Source organism: Callithrix jacchus, chromosome 5 (genome assembly GCF_049354715.1).
Source record: "Callithrix jacchus isolate 240 chromosome 5, calJac240_pri, whole genome shotgun sequence".
Classification (NCBI taxonomy): Eukaryota; Metazoa; Chordata; class Mammalia; order Primates; family Cebidae; genus Callithrix; species Callithrix jacchus.
In genome coordinates, this window is record NC_133506.1 from 159913289 (window position 1) to 159929440 (window position 16152).

The 16152-nt window shown below is 39.7% G+C and overlaps 1 protein-coding gene and 1 non-coding gene across 3 annotated transcripts in view; one reads left to right on the forward strand and one right to left on the reverse strand.

The window, feature by feature from the left end:
* The window catches only part of MRPS31 (mitochondrial ribosomal protein S31), a 39893-nt gene that overhangs the window by 18425 nt on the left and 5316 nt on the right, over positions 1-16152 (reverse strand). The window contains exons 3-5 of one of the 2 annotated variants that reach the window (XM_002748994.7): positions 7818-7976; positions 5747-5884; positions 2964-3043 (exon numbers count right to left, since the gene is read on the reverse strand). In XM_002748994.7, the coding sequence (XP_002749040.5) occupies positions 2964-3043; positions 5747-5884; positions 7818-7976 (377 nt within the window). The remainder of the gene's footprint in view (positions 1-2963; positions 3044-5746; positions 5885-7817; positions 7977-16152) is intronic. The other variant, XM_017973058.4, reaches the window with a different exon arrangement.
* LOC118154222 (U6 spliceosomal RNA) lies at positions 1187-1293 on the forward strand. Its single transcript, XR_004744114.1, has one exon. It is a non-coding gene; the product is annotated as a U6 spliceosomal RNA (small nuclear RNA).

Sequence of the window (16152 nt, forward strand, 5' to 3'; positions counted from 1 at the left end):
CAAGCAGTTATTAAATATGAATTATGTTACAGGCACTGTGCCTGGCACTATTCTCAGATGACCTCATTTAATCCTTGAAATGTATGTACTAGCCCTCATTTTATAGATGGGGAAAGGTTAATGTGGCAGAATCTGAATTTGAATCCAATTTTACACACCAGCACTCTTTCTGTGAATACTGCCTGTCAATTGTAGGATAACCAGTAGGGCCTATGACTCTATCCTTTGTAGCTGGTGGTAAGAACTTAGTGGGGAACAAGATGCGGGAATCCTGGAACAGAATAACTCTTTCAATCGGTCAATAAAAAATTACTAAATGCCAACTATATTTCCAGCATTATTTGAGGCGGTGGGAAAACAATAGTGAACAATTGCTAAACTTACATTTCTACATATTGCTATTCCTGTATTTAATTGGGAACAAAAACCATTCTTTAGACTCATGCAAGCATAGCATATTCAAACAGTGTCTTCATTAGAGTAAATTATTACATAAATTTGTGTGCTATTTTCCTCACCAGAGTATAATCATTTGATATTGTTTGATAAAATACAGAAAACTTCAATGCTTCCTTGCCAACTAACTTCAGTTCTAGAAATAAGATTTTTTTTTTATTTTAAAAAGTAAGCTGGCTACTTCAAGAATCTCAAGAATATTCAAGTGCAGCTGTCCTGACAGCAAATTTCTTTCTTCCTTTTTTTTTTTTTCCTTCACCTGGGTGCAGGTGGACTAAGGCAGAAAAGGGCATTAGGCCACTTTTTCTTTTTTTAAAGATGGAGTTTTGCTCATCACCCATGCTGGAGTGTAATGGCGCAATCTTGGTTCACTGCAACCTCCGCCTCCCTCTTGTGTTCAAATGATTCTCCTGCCTCAGCCTCTGGAGTACCTGGGATTACAGGCACCTGCCACCATGCCCAGTTAATTTTTTTATTTTTATAGAGACAGGGTTTTACCATGCTGGCCAGGCTGGTCTCGAATTCCTGACCTCAGGTGATCCACCCATCTTGGCCTCCCAAAGTGTTGGGATTACAGGCATGAGCCACTGCACCCAGCCAACAAATTCCTTTGTGATCTATGCTTACCAATTTGAGCAGGGGAGAGGCAATTCATTGCCCCTGTGGATTTTGCACTTCCTTTTTACCGTACACAAGAGAATGAAGTTTTTGCAATACAAGAATGGGGGTTGTGCTCGCTTCGGCAGCACATATACTAAAACTGGGACGGTACAGAGAAGATTAGCATGGCCCCTGCGCAAGGAGGACACGCAAATTCGTGAAGCGTTCCATATTAAAAAATTATAAAAAAGAAGGGAGGTTGTTCTTTTAGCTTCACCTTCAGTTCAAATGAACAAACACTGAATTAACATCTTTCCTCTACAAATGTATATTTTATAGTATAGTTTGTTCAAAAAATAATTTAAGATTTAAGATAACTAGTTCCTATGATCTGTAAGTCACATGAATAGGTGCTACATGAATGAGATATAATCCCTAATTGTCTATTAAATAGGGGGAAAATAAAAAGTTCCTACAAGTAACTGGTAGAAAGACTAAATGAGCCCTTGGAGGCTGGCCTTGTCTATCATATACAACATTTTTTTTCCCTTTGACATGGAGTTTCACTCTGTTGCCTAGGATGGAGTGTTATATCACAATCATAGCTCACTGCAGCCTTGAATTCTGCGCTCCAGTGATCCTGCCATCTCAACCTCCCAGGTCACTAGGATGACAGGCATGCACCACCATGTCTGGATAATTTTTTTCTATTTTTTAGAGAAAGGGGCTCACTATGTTGCCCAGGCTGATCTTGGAACTCCTAGTCACAAGCCATCCTGTTGTCTCAGCCTCCAAAGTCCATATACGACATTATTTCTATCAAGATCCAAAAAATGAACTTCTACTCTTTAGAAATGCTTGTCTTTTATATGCTGAAGACATTCTGTATTGAGTTTCTTCATTTATTTTACTAGTAAACCAAATTTAATGTTAAGCAAGAGGACACTTTTATTTCTCTTTTAGATTTAAAATGGCAAATTTCTTACCCAAAGAAAACACTACAAGTCTCTTAAATAGATTTCTTGAATATTCTTTCCATCTCCTGAACAATCACGGGGTCACTTCAGTAAGTTATTTTATAAATTCTATCTCCACTTCTCGGCAGTGAGCTGCCTAAGGGCAGGAACCAGTACCTCTTTATGTAATAGCACAGAGATACACTGTAAATGAGTTGATTATTAATGTTCTCACTCAAATCAGTAGCTCATCTGGCCCTCTGGATTTGGTAACTGGTAGTACTTACCTCCCACTGTCTCACCGAATGCAACATTTCAAGGGGAAAACCTGACCAAAACTAGCAATGTTGACAAGTGTAGTATGATGTGTCCCCCGTCAGGTTACTTAAGAGTGTGTGTGTGTTGCTTTGACCCTGAAGGCTGGGCAGGGAGCCAAGGCCATAGTGCCTACCTGAGGAGCAGGTGTCCCTGAGAACCCAAACATCCCAGGGCATACCTGGGAACATATCAAAGAAAACACTGTCATCACGCATGCAGAGTTGACACAGTCAGAGCACTAGCTTCAAGGCGGCTTAGAGATGGGAGGCAGGGAGACTCTAGAGCTGCCCAGGAAAGTCCAGTATGTAAGTTCTAGTAAACTCATCTATTCGCCAAGCTGGACTTGCCCACATTATTCTATCATACATAAGAGAATGCAGTTTTTGCAATACAAGAAGTGGGGTTGTTCTTTTAGCTTCACTTTCAGCAAAGGTCTCTCGATGCCTTCCCAGTTTGGGGGGACATGACAGTCCCAAGTCTTCCTTATAACAACTGCCACATTTGTGAGTAGGATCCAGGCCAGTGACAGGATGGAATATTAAAATATCCAACTATTACACCATCAGAACACTAAGGACATCTTGAAAGATGAAATGTTTCTCCACCTGAGAAACAGCGTCATTCTTAACAAACCTGTTTCAGAGTCTTCTTTAGCAGTTGCCGTCATGTCAAAAATATAAAGTCTTTTCCCCTTGAATAAACTTTTCGTAATTCTAAAAAAAGAAAATAACATTTTAATGAATATATTTTAAACTGAATATCTTAAGTGAAATAGTCTATGTAGAAATGAAAAATAATTCCACTGACCCACATCAAACTTCTTAGCTAAACTGCCACATTTTTAGGACCCATAAACTAAAAACAGAAATGTGCACTTAAGTTTTGCTTCATAATACAACAAATCAGTTAAAGCAATTTCATTGCCAAAATACCTAATTGAAAAGATTAGCTCAATTTGCCAAAATTTTAATTTTTTCCCTTTTATATTAAGGTTTTAAAAACTCCATGTTGTGAAAAACTATAAAACTATGCTAAAATAGACAGAAGCTCTAAAGCCAACGTTTATCTGTAAGGGCAGAAGACACGGCAATCTTTAATTAGAAATTATAAAAGACTGCACAGGTAAATCCCAACATTCCCCTTCATAAAGCAATTATGCTGTAATTTTAAAATAATTATTAACTATCTTTACATGACTATTTAAAATTAACTACTGAAATTAATATCAGGGAGTTAACAGGTAATGTTTTCTTATATACTTGATAATCAATTGTTTTATGCATCAATTCACATGTTTACTTGAATAAATTTACTGGCAGATTAAAATCAAGTTTATAAACTGGAGGGCTGGCCAGGTAAGGTGGCCTGTGCCTGTAATCCCAGAATTTTGGGAGGCCAAGGCAGGTAAACCACCTTAGGGCAGGAGTTCGAGACCAGCCTGGCCAAAGTGGAGAAACCCCATCTCTACTAAAAATGCAAAAAAAATTAGCTGGGTGTGATGGCCAGTGCCTGTAATCCCAGCTACTGAGGAGACTGAGAAGGGGGAAATCCCTTGAACCCAGGAGGCAGAGGTTGCAGTGGGCCAAGATCATGCCACCATACTCCAGACTGGGTGATAAGAGCAAGATTTCATCTCAAAAAATAAAAATAAAAACTAAAAAAATCAAATAAACTGGAGAGTTAGTTTTAAAAATAATTTTGAATTTAAAAAAAAATTAAATTACTTCTACTAAATAGAAGTAACTGGAAAAATGCAAATACCATATGAACGTTAAATAACATGATCTCAAATCATATAATCTTTACTTTAGTAGGTTCCCAAGTTATTTGTAAACAAGGGCTTTTATGCTTCAGAACTCAAGTGCCTTGCATTCTTCCCCTCAACTGCACATCTGGTAAACAGGATAGTGGATTACAGCAAGTCACAGCAGACGGCGAATGCCTTGGTAAAGCATTGAATTTCAAAAGAGGAATGTACTACAAAGGGAATGGACATTTGCTGAGCACCTACTACGTACCAAATAGTTTACATGTTTCTTTTCTATTCCTCAAGAAAGCCATTTAAGCTAGGTTTCACTTTCAGCATTTTATAGCTGGGGAAACAGGCTAATGGAGGCTATAAAAGGTGCCCAGTCACACAATTAGTCAGTGGCAGTGCCAACATTCTGAGGCAGGCCAGGATAACAACAGAAGGAATCAGCCCAGGCCTGGGTTGCCTGGGGTTGATACCCCAGAATCTGCCCCAGTCATAGCAGAGTGAACAACTTGGCATCTCACCATTGCTTCCCCTTACTCCCCTCTAGCTGGCTTTTTAACACAGTGAAGGCACAGAAACCCCTTTCCTACTTTAGCTTCTAATTTTTAAAATATCAAATTATAATATACCATCCTAATGTAGTTGCAGAATCATGTCCAAGATGAATGATTCAGTTAAATATTCTCAAGGATTAATTGATCTAGTTAAATATTCTTAAGTAAAACTCCAGGTACACCTTCTCCTTTATTCAATAATATATAACAGATACTAAATCACTTTAAATTAGTAATTCAAACAATCTTCCAAAGTCACTATAACCTCTTGAAACTTCCTGTGTTAACTGCTAATTACCTTTTCCAACTTTCTGGCATAAATCAGTAGTTTAACACCCCAGAAGGAGTTAACTCAAGTTCCTGATTTTAGTTAAAACAAATCCACAGAATACACAACGCATTGAAAACACTCCAATTGTGCGCATATCCTGCTATAAAGACAGGATAATTTTTGTCAGACCATGCCAAATATCTGGTTCCTCCTTCCCAGCTCTCATTTTCAGGGTTTAAAGGAGAGAAAGAACAGAAACTTTATGCAAATACAGAACAACTTTAGATTCTAAAATAACTACGTAAGGCATGGCTCAGTATCTTTAAGAACTTCAAATCAGTAAATTCAAAGGGCCACAAATAATCTGCCACTTAAAGGTATTGTATAAATTTTTTCCTCTTGCCTCTCCTTTGCGTTGATGGTGGGTTATTTCTCTAAGGTATACAAAAAGACAAGCATGTATTGAGATATAAAGGGCATATGAATACACAGTATTAGACACATATTTAAAATGAAAAATAATATTTCTCACAAAATACTTATTTGCTCAGAATTCAGTCAGCTCCATTATTTTAAATCAAAAGACCCCGATTCATCACGGGTAGATGTGAGCATGGCCCATTTTGATTTAAGGTATGGAAAACTGCAGGACTGGCTAAATCCAGCACGTGGTTCCTTCTCCAGGAAGTGGTATACAGAGAATAAGAACACGTATGTATATGCATTCACAATGCTCAAATATCCAACAGCAATAATATACACAATAAGACAAATCTACAGCTAAGGTAAAAACAAACTACACAAACAAAACCCAGCAGACTACAAAGCCTGATACCTTTTTCTAAAACCAGCAGTCTTCTGGTCAGGATAACTGTCATGGCCTTCATCAAACCGAATCTGATGCTCTGGTCTTAAATGAACTCTAGCTGTAGCAGATCTGGCAACTTTCATATCTGATATTATGTTACTGAAACTGGAAAAATAAAAAGGTCAACTGTATTAGAAATCTTTGCTACAGAACAGTCAAGCTTACTTAAACAGGAGACTGATATCATTTAATCCTTATTTCATTTTTATGCACTAATTATACAGCATAAAAAAATTTTTTTTTTTTTGAGACGTAGTCTTGCACTGTTGCCCGGGTTGGAGTGCAGTGGTGCAATCTCAGCTCACTACAACCTTCGCATCCCAGGCTCAAGCGATTCTCATGCCTCAGCCTCCCGAGTAGCTGGAATTACAGGTGCCTGCCACCACGCCCAGCTAATTTTTTGTATTCTTAGTAGAGACGGAGTTTCACTATGTTGGCCAGGCTGGTCTCAAACTCCTGATCTCGTGAATTGCCTGCCTCAGTCTCCCAAAGTGCTGGGATTACAGGCGTGAGCCACCATATCCAGCCAAAAAATGTTTAAATAAAAAAGTCACCTATTAACATTCACATAACACAGAACATTACAATTTATGTTTACTTTAATCATTTAAAGGTGCTCTTTAGAAATCGTCATTTAAAACATAAAACATTTCTCATGAAAAACTATTCAGAGAAAATGATAGGAAAGTAAAATCAGTATCTGTATACCTATTGCCTACATTCGATAACTAAATTAAAACCAAGTTAGCCATGTTTATTTGTTTGTATTTGTTCAAAGAAAAATAAAATGAGTCACTGACTGAATTGACAGTCCAGGTATCTGTCTTCCTTTTTTTTTTTTAAAAAAAAACTTAACAATTTCTTTTTTTTTTTTTTTTTTTTTGAGACAGAGTTTCGCTTTTTTGTTACCCAGGCTGGAGTGCAATGGCGCGATCTCGGCTCACCGCAACCTCTGCCTCCTGGGTTCAGGCAATTCTCCTGCCTCAGCCTCCCAAGTAACTGGGATTACAGGCACGCATCACCACGCCCAGCTAATTTTTTGTATCTTTAGTAGAGACAGGGTTTCACCATTTTGACCAGGATGGTCTCGATCTCTTGACCTCGTGATCCACCCACCTTGGCCTCCCAAAGTTCTGGGATTACAGGCTTGAGCCACCGCACCTGGCCAACAATTTCTTTTAGAGATAGGGTCTCACTCTTATTGCCCAGCCTGGAGGGCAGTGGTGAGATTACAGCTCAATGCAGCTTCAAAGCCTGGACTTAAGTGATCCTCCCGCCTCAGCCTCCAAAGTTGCTAGAACTACAGGGACATGCCACCATGCTCGGTTAATTTTTTTATGTTTTGTGGAGATGGAGTCTTGCTTTGTTGCTCAGGCTGGTCTCAAATTCCTGGCCTCAAGTGATCTTCTTGCCTCAGACTCCCAAAGTGCTGGGATCATGGGCATGAGCCAGTGCACATGGCCATTTCTTTTAACTTCTTGAAACAAAGCTGGTACACACACTCTTTGAGAACAACTGATTTCGATCACTCTCCAAAATGAAGCAGGGTTACCACTTACTATAATGTAGGCAGCAAGTAGTACAACATGACATAAAATAATGAGAGATGAAGAGAACAAGTGGGAAGACATCAGCTGAAATGTAAAAATAAGAGGAAAAAGAGAAGGAAACAGACCTGAAGATTATCATACTGTGCATAAAACCAGCAAATTGTTTAACTGAAAAAATTACTTTTCTCAGAGAAGCTACCTTGTTCTGTTACTGATTTTTAATAACATTACTGAATTTACCATTTCTTTTTTCATGGACAAGAAACTGTAACTTCCTAAAAGGAAACTTTATTCAATTGGTTTCTTGAAAACTATAATCATACTTAAGACATATGTTTTTAAAAAACTGAATTGCTAAAATTATGCAGTATATTTTATATACGAATTCTCCTGATGTGGTATATATTATGTGCATTACTCACCAGCCACATGAAAATGGCCCATTTTGAGATATAAACATTACTGACCTAATGGTTTGATTCACGCACCTAATTTTAGGTCTCTCTGCATCGCTCTGCGCCCTTGACTCTTCCTCATGCTGCTGGAGCTGTCTCAGAAGCTCTGACTTGGTTTTTTGCTTATCAAAAGGGAGAGAATCTGCCACAGCAGACGCAGCTGCCACCAACTCCGGACTCAGGGGCTCAATTCTGAAAAAGAAAATGAAAAACAAATGAGAAATAAAAAAGAGAGATTGACCAGGCGTGATGGCTTACTCCTGTAATCCCAGCATTTGGGAAGCCAAGGCAGGCAGATCACTTGAGGTCAGGAGTTCAAGACCAGCCTGGCCAAAACAGTGAAACCCCATCTCTACTAAAAATACAAAAATTAGCCGGGCATGGAACTGCATGCCTATAGTGCCAGTTACTTAGCGGCTGAGTCAAGAGAACTACTTGAAACGGGAGGTGGAGGTTGCAGTGAACCGAGATCATGCCACTGCACTGTAGCCTGAGAGACAGAGTGAGACTCTCACTGCACTGTAGCCTGGGAGACAGAGTGAGACTCCATCTCAAAAAAAAAAGAAAAAAGAAAAGAAAAAAGAGAGATTGCTTATTGCGCCCTTAGTTTAGTGAAAGGTAAAATGATTTTGGGGGGACAAGTGTGGTGTTCGAAAAAGTATTTAATTCAATTTCTGACAAAAACAAGAATTTTCAACTATTAGGTAGCAGTTTTATATAAACTTTGAATGTTAAATGTTAAAATCAATGATATTTGCTGAAGCACAACATGAACTCCGAACAATATATTAAGGTGGAGGGCTGAGGGAAAGATCAGCCTCAAAAATTATAAATTAGTGGCATTTTAAATGAGATGCTATTGTATTTCAAAACCAATATATACCGTAAGCAAATAGAAAGGCAGGTTAACCAGTCCACAGAGGCTTTACCAGAACCAACCTAAAGATCTCTCAATAGAACAGAAAAACAAATTGTGATACATCCATACAATGGAAGAATACTCAGCTCATGTCAACATGAATGACTTTCACAGGCATTAGATCAAGTGAAAGAAGTTGGACACAAAGAATATAATGTCCAAAAATTAGCCAGGCATGGTGGCACGTGCTTATAATCCCAGCTACTCGAGACTGAGACAGCAGAATCACAGGAACCTGGGAGGTGGAGGTTGCACTGAGCTGAGATTGCGCCACTGCACTCCAGCCTGGGCAACTGAGCTAGACTCTGTCTTTAAAAAAAAATTCTGTATGACTCTATTTATATCAAGTTCCAGAATAGGCAACACTAATCTGAGGAGAAAAAAACCCTCAAAACAGCATTTGTCTCAGGACAGATGGCCACTGACTGGGAAGGTGACAATGAAAAACACAATGTCTTGGTAAGTGTGTGGGTCACAGGGATTTATCTGTTTGTCAAAATCCTATACCTAAGATTTGGTACACTTTAATATATGTAAATTTTAACCTTAAAAAAAGCCATAAATCATTATCAAGTAGGAGATGGAAAAAGAGTGAAGGCCTAGGTAATACAAGAAAGGCAAAACGTTGATCACTGTCGAAACTGGGCTACAGTATAAAGGGGTTAGACCACTTTGTGTACTTTGCATATGTTTTAAACTTTTCATAAGAAAAAGCTTTTAAAAGCTTCCTAAATTAGAGAAAGTTAATAGAAGAACATTCTATTATAAAAAGAAAATAAATTATTTACAACTTTTTTTCCTTTTTTTTTTAAAGATGGGGGTCTCAATATGTCAAGTCTGGCCTCAAAGTCTTGGGTTCAAGCAGTCTGCCCACTTCATCCTCTTGAGTAGCTGTGACTACAAGCGTCTGCCACCATGCCTGGCTATTTGCAATTTTTTAATTCACTGAGAACTGACATCTCAATGAATGGGATCTAAATTAACGTTTTATTATGCCTGGCTTTCCATATTATGATCTGTTACCTAATATGCAAATTAAAGTTCCCAAATTCCTGAAGTTCTTGGAGAAAGATTTTAAGGACTTAAGTAAGGCTTGGAAGATCTAAAATCTGATAGGAACAGAAGAAAAATAGAAGAATGAGACAAGGAGTCGGGCATGGTGGCTCATGCCTATAATTCGAGTCTTTTGGGAGGCTGCGGCGGGGGGATCACTTGAGCCCAGGAGTTTGAGACCAGCCTGGAATAGGAAAAAAAAAAAAAAAAAATTAGCCAGGCATGGTGGCACTTGCCTATAGTCCCACCTACCAGTGAGGCTGAGTAGGAGGATTGCTTGAGCACAGGAGGCTGAGGCTGCAGTGAGCCATGATTTTTCCACTGCACTTCAGCCTGAGCCACAGAGTGAGAGCTGGTCTACAAATAAATTAATTAATTAATAAGAAAAAGAAATAAGGAAACATAACAGTTAAAACGTGCTTTCAAAACTGTTTTTTTTTATTGTATTTTAAGTGTTGGGGTACATGTGCAGGACATGCAAGATAGTTGCATGGGTACACACTTGGCAGTGTGATTTGCTGTCTTCCTTCCCTTCACCCACATTTGGCATTTCTCCCCATGCTATCCCTCCCCAGCTCCCCCCACCACGCTGTCCCTCCCCTATTCCCCCCAATAGACCCCAGTGTGTAGTGCTCCCCTCCCTGTGTCCATGTGTTCTCATTGTTCAACACCCACCTATGAGTGAGAACATGTGGTATTTCATTTTCTGTTCTTGTGTCAGTTTGCTGAGAATGATGTTCTCCAGATTCATCCATGTCCCTACAAAGGGAACGAACTCATCGTTTTTGATTGCTGCATAATATTCCATGGTGTATGTGTGCCACATTTTCCCTGACCAGTCTATCATCGATGGGCATTTGGGTTGGTTCCAGGTCTTTGCTATTGTAAACAGTGCTGCAATGAACATTCATGTACATGTGTCCTTATAGTAGAACGATTTATAGTCCTTTGGATATATACCCAGTAATGGGATTGCTGGGTCAAATGGAATTTCTATTTCTAGGTCCTTGAGGAATCACCACACTGTCTTCCACAATGGTTGAACTAATTTACACTCCCACCAGCAGTGTAAAAGTGTTCCTATTTCTCCACATCCTCTCCAGCATCTGTTGTCTCCAGATTTTTTAATGATCGCCATTCTAACTGGCATGAGATGGTATCTCAATGTAGTTTTGATTTGCATTTCTCTAATGACCAGTGATGATGAGCATTTTTTCATATGTTTGTTGGCCTCATGTATGTCTTCTTTTGTAAAGTGTCTGTTCATATCCTTTGCCCATTTCTGAATGGGCTTGTTTTTTTCTTGTGAATCTGTTTGAGTTCTTTGTAAATTCTGGATATTAGCCATTTGTCAGATGGGTAAACTGCAAGAATTTTTTCCCATTCTGTTGGTTGCCGATTCACTCTAATGACTGTTTCTTTTGCCATTCAGAAGCTATGGAGTTTGATTAGGTCCCATTTGTCTATTTTGGCTTTTGTTGCCAATGCTTTTGGTGTTTTGGTCATGAAGTCCTTGTCTACTCCTATGGGAATTTTGATTTCTTTTTTTTTTTAAGATGGGGTTTCTCTATGATGGCCAGGCTGGTCTTGAACTCCTAACCTGAGGTGCTCCACCCACCTCGGCCTCCCAAAGTGCTAGGATTACAGGCGTGAACCACCACGCCCAGCCTCAAAACTGTTATCTGTGAATAAAGCTTTAGCCTTATTCCAAAGTCATTATATTTCTTTCATAAACTACTTGTAAACTTCATTTTCAAATTTTAATATATGTATTTGATCAGAGTGTACACAGAACATAGATGAATATTGATTTTCCAGAATCATACATTTTGTAACAATAGTTTCCTATTAGTCATACTCTCTGGCTTTATAATTTGAAATGTTCTAATTAATAAAAATTGTGGGGGAGCCTCTGTCATGGAATAATTTTTACATATAGGGATCTTCATAGATTTTAATAACGTAAGGAGAACTTGTTAAAGTATCTTTCAACAATCTATTCTATCCTGTAATTAAGACTATTTCATAACATTCTGTACTTTTAAAATTTCTTTAAAATAAACTGTATGACATACAATTTCAGAAAAGGACTCTGATGAGGGAAAGAAACTACTGAGTGGACACTTAAATTGGCACGGGTTTTAGCAGGCAACTTGGTGACAGATATCAAAGGCCAAAAAAAAAATACAAATCTTTTTACCTAGCAATTCCACTTCTAAGAATATGTGTTTAAAGAAAATAAACCAAAAATGAAAGAAAGAAAATAAACAGCTGGGCATGGTGGCTCATGCCTATAATCCCAGCACTTTGAGAAACCAAGATGGGCAAATTACTTGAGTTCAGGAGTTTGAGACCAGCCTGGACAACACAGTGAAACATTGTCTCCACAAAAAGAAAAAAATAATTAGGATGGGCGCGGTGGCTCAAGCCTGTAATCCCAGCACTCTGGGAGGTCAAGAGATCGAGACCATCCTGGTCAACAAGGTGAAACCCCGTCTCTACTAAAAATACAAAAAATTAGCTGGGCGTGGTGGCGCGTGCCTGTAATCCCAGCTACTCAGGAGGCTGAGGCGGGAGAATTGCCTGAACCCAGGAGGCGGAGGTTGCGGTGAGCCGAGATCGCGCCATTGCACTCCAGCCTGAGCAACAAGATCAAAACTCCATCTCCAAAAAAAAAAAGCACCTCTCCAGCATCCTCATTCATTTTTTTTTTTCCACTCAGGCTGGAGTACCGTGGACACAACCATAGCTTAGTGCAGCCTCAACTTCCTCATCTCAAGCAATCCTCTTGCCTCAGCTTCCTGAGTAGCTGGGACTGCAGGTGCATGCCACGACACCCAGTTATTTTATTTTATTTTTTTTGTAGAGACTGGGTCTCACTATGTTGCCTGGGCTGGTCTTGAACTCCTAGACTAAAGTAATCCTCCTGCCTCAGCCTGGGATTATAGGCTGTGCCTGGCCCAACTCCATCATTCTTATTTTTCTTCATGTTTCACTACCTTACATAGTATAGACTGTGTGTGTGTGTGTGTGTGTTGTACATACATCTCCTTTCCCATATCCCTCGCCCCATTTTAATGTAGGAAGCAGAGACTTTGTTTTCTTCAATGTCCAATCTCTAGCACTTTGGATGGTGTGTGAAATATAATGGCAAGGGAAAGCCGCTGAATGAATTAACAATGTTAATCATAGTATCATTTCATACTAGTGAAATGCTAGAAATAATCTAAATTTCCAGCAGGGATCAATTAAATGAGTAATAGCTGATGCCTTCCAAATGAATGATCAGGTTAAGAGAAAGTTAAAGCAGATGCTAGAAATTTTGGTTACTGCTGCACCACCAGGGATCTTTTTAGGTTCCACTAAACATTCAGACCCGAAGGACCACCACAGATGACACCTGGCCCGGTCCATTCAGGAAGATGAAAGACAGAACCGCAGCAGGCCGGCAGGGCAGCCCTGGGTGTCCTTCTCAGTTCCTGCAGTGTTCACGCAGGTGACACTTCACACGGTCATTCATCTTAGAATTAGGATATGAGATCTGCACCATGAAGGCATGGGAGCCGCCTGGCTTACTGCCTCACAGGAGCTAATATCTCTTGTAACAGGGCCACATGCAGTTTCCAGGGTCCCTGCAAAGGAAATGCAGTAAGAAGAATCACTGCATTTAAGTCCTAAATATGGTATCCCCATAGGGTACCTATAGTTCTCCCAGGCCAGATGCAATTTATCAATTAGGGGTCAAGTTTGTCCTAACAATGTTGCCTGTAATATAGCCGACATTCTACAGTTATCAGGTACCAGATTTATAATCAAAACAAATTACACTTTCAGAAAATAGTGACGGCATTACTTCTGGTTCCATATGCTCTTCCAAAACATTGCCACATATCCATTAAGAGAGAGAATCTATCTTCCCTCCCTGAAAACCAGGGGAAACTTTGTGACTGCCTTGATGAGCAGAAGATAGAGGTAACATACTGTGACTTCTGAGGCTAGACCAAATAATGTGATACAGCTTTCACTCCACTCTCTCAAGACATTTGTCTGCAGAACCGAGCTACCAGGCAAGAAGCCCAGGACACAAGGAAAGGCCATGGGTAAGTGCACTGGCCAAGAGCGCTAGCTAAAGCCTCAGCCAACAGCCAGTATCAACCACTGGAAAAGCGCCCTCAGACAATTCCAGATCCCAGCCGTGAATCTACCTTAACTAAAGATGAGTAGAGAAGACATAAACTCTCCACTTGGGACCTGGTTCCCAAACTGTGCCCTAAGGCACTCTGGGGCACCACAGGAAAATACAACCACATGGTGATTTAAACTAGGCAGTTCACAGTAACAGTACAGCTGTCCCTTCATATCTGCAGGGGTTGGGGAGGCTGGGGCCATGGGACACAGGCATTGTTTCCACCAACAAGCTCTGCGCCCCCCTCAGGATGATGCATAAGCCCCTTATATAAAATGGCAGAGTATATGCACATCCTCCCAAATACTTTTAAATCATCTCTAGATTACTTATAACACCTAATTATGTAAGTAGTTGTTATACTGTATTTTTTTCTTTTTTTTATATTTTCAATCAGAGGTTGGTTGAATCTGTGGATGCAGAACCTGGGCATACAGAGGGCCAACTGTATACTGCTCCATTCCTGTCAAGGACATTGTATCTTTGTTAAGATGGTTTCTCAGGAGTGGTTGTGATCAGAACAAATATCCCCGGAAAATCAGTGTGGAACTGGGATGAACACGGGAATGTCCAATCTTATTACAAGGCTAGGTCACTAAAAAGAAAATACAGCTTTCTCTGGGCTCACTTTCTCTTGAGACACCCGCCCTGGAACCCAGCTACCATGCAGTGAGAAAGCCCAGGCCACAAAGAAAGTCACATGTAGCTGTTTCTGCTAACACCCTCAGCTAAGGTCTCAGCTGACAGCTGGCATCAACTGCCAGATCCATGAGTGAGCAAACTTCAGACGATTCCAGCTTCAGACTTCTAAGTCTTCCAACCGAGGCCCCAGACATCATAGAGCACAGGCTGGCCTTCCCCACTGTGTTCTAGCCAAATTGCTAGCCACAGAATCTGTGAGCAAAATGGGCCAATGTTTTATGCCACTAAGTTTGGGAGGCATGGTAACCGTATTAATGAAGGTTCAATATATAATACAAAATAAGAAAAGCAGACTGTGTATGAAGCAATGATGATAGTGCCTCACGAAGCCAAGATCATGACTAACCTAATCCTGTGCACCCTGGAGTCCTTAAGAAAGGCATAGCAGAGGCAAAAAGCATTAAAAGACACCTTTTAAAAACTCAAAACAAATGTGACTCATTCACCAGTCTTCTGATGTAGACCAAAGCCCCTTCTTTGAACATAGGTCCACTGACAGAGGTTCTAAGACGTATCTTTTATATACATCACACCCATCCTCCCATACTTTCAATTTTGGTTTAAATGGAAAGTGGAGCAAGAATGTAAGAAAGCTTACAAAGCAATTTAAGTGTGTGATCCTCCCACATATGTATGTTTGCCTCACTCATACCTAATTGGAAAGAAAATTTTAAAATGACCTTTACTGACTGTTTTTTTTTTTTTTTTTTTTTGAGACAGAGTTTCGCTGTTGTTACCCAGGCTGGAGTGCAATGGCGCGATCTCAGCTCACCACAACCTCTGCCTCCTGGGATCAGACAATTCTCCTGCCTCAACCTCCTGAGTAGCTGGGATTACAGGCACGCGCCACCATGCCCAGTTAATTTTTTGTATTTTTAGTAGAGACAGGGTTTCACCATGTTGACCAGGATGGTCTCGATCTCTTGACCTCATGATCCACCTGCCTCAGCCTCCCAAAGTGCTGGGATTACAGGCGTGGAACTTTACTGACTCTTTCCAAAACATTCAACTCACTTGACCATTTCTGTAACAGTTAATTCAATTATAATAAAGCACATGATGGGTCATAAACAGGACTAGGAGCTTTAAAAATGCCACTCTTGATAAGTATTTATATATGTTTATATTATTTATTTCCATATATTTACATATAACCATTCTGTTTCTAAAAGCAGCAGGAGGATACCTATTAAGGGAACTGACTGTCTGAATTAGCTTACTCTACCACCCAATCATACGTTCTAGAGGTATTTTTGATATAATGCAGAAATCAAGAAGTTGCATTAAAATGTTAAATAATTCTGGCAAACAGAAGACTCTGTTAAAATGTGTTTGTTCTGGTAAGAGAAGTCAGTGATGGGTATCCTAAAGCCACACCCCTCACTACTTGAATTAATAGCGTCATTGGGATACATCGTTACAAAGCACTAAAACAAAATACTGCCATTTAACCTATTGCACAACTCCAGGGTATCACTGATTGCACTTAAGATTAAATATAATACTCC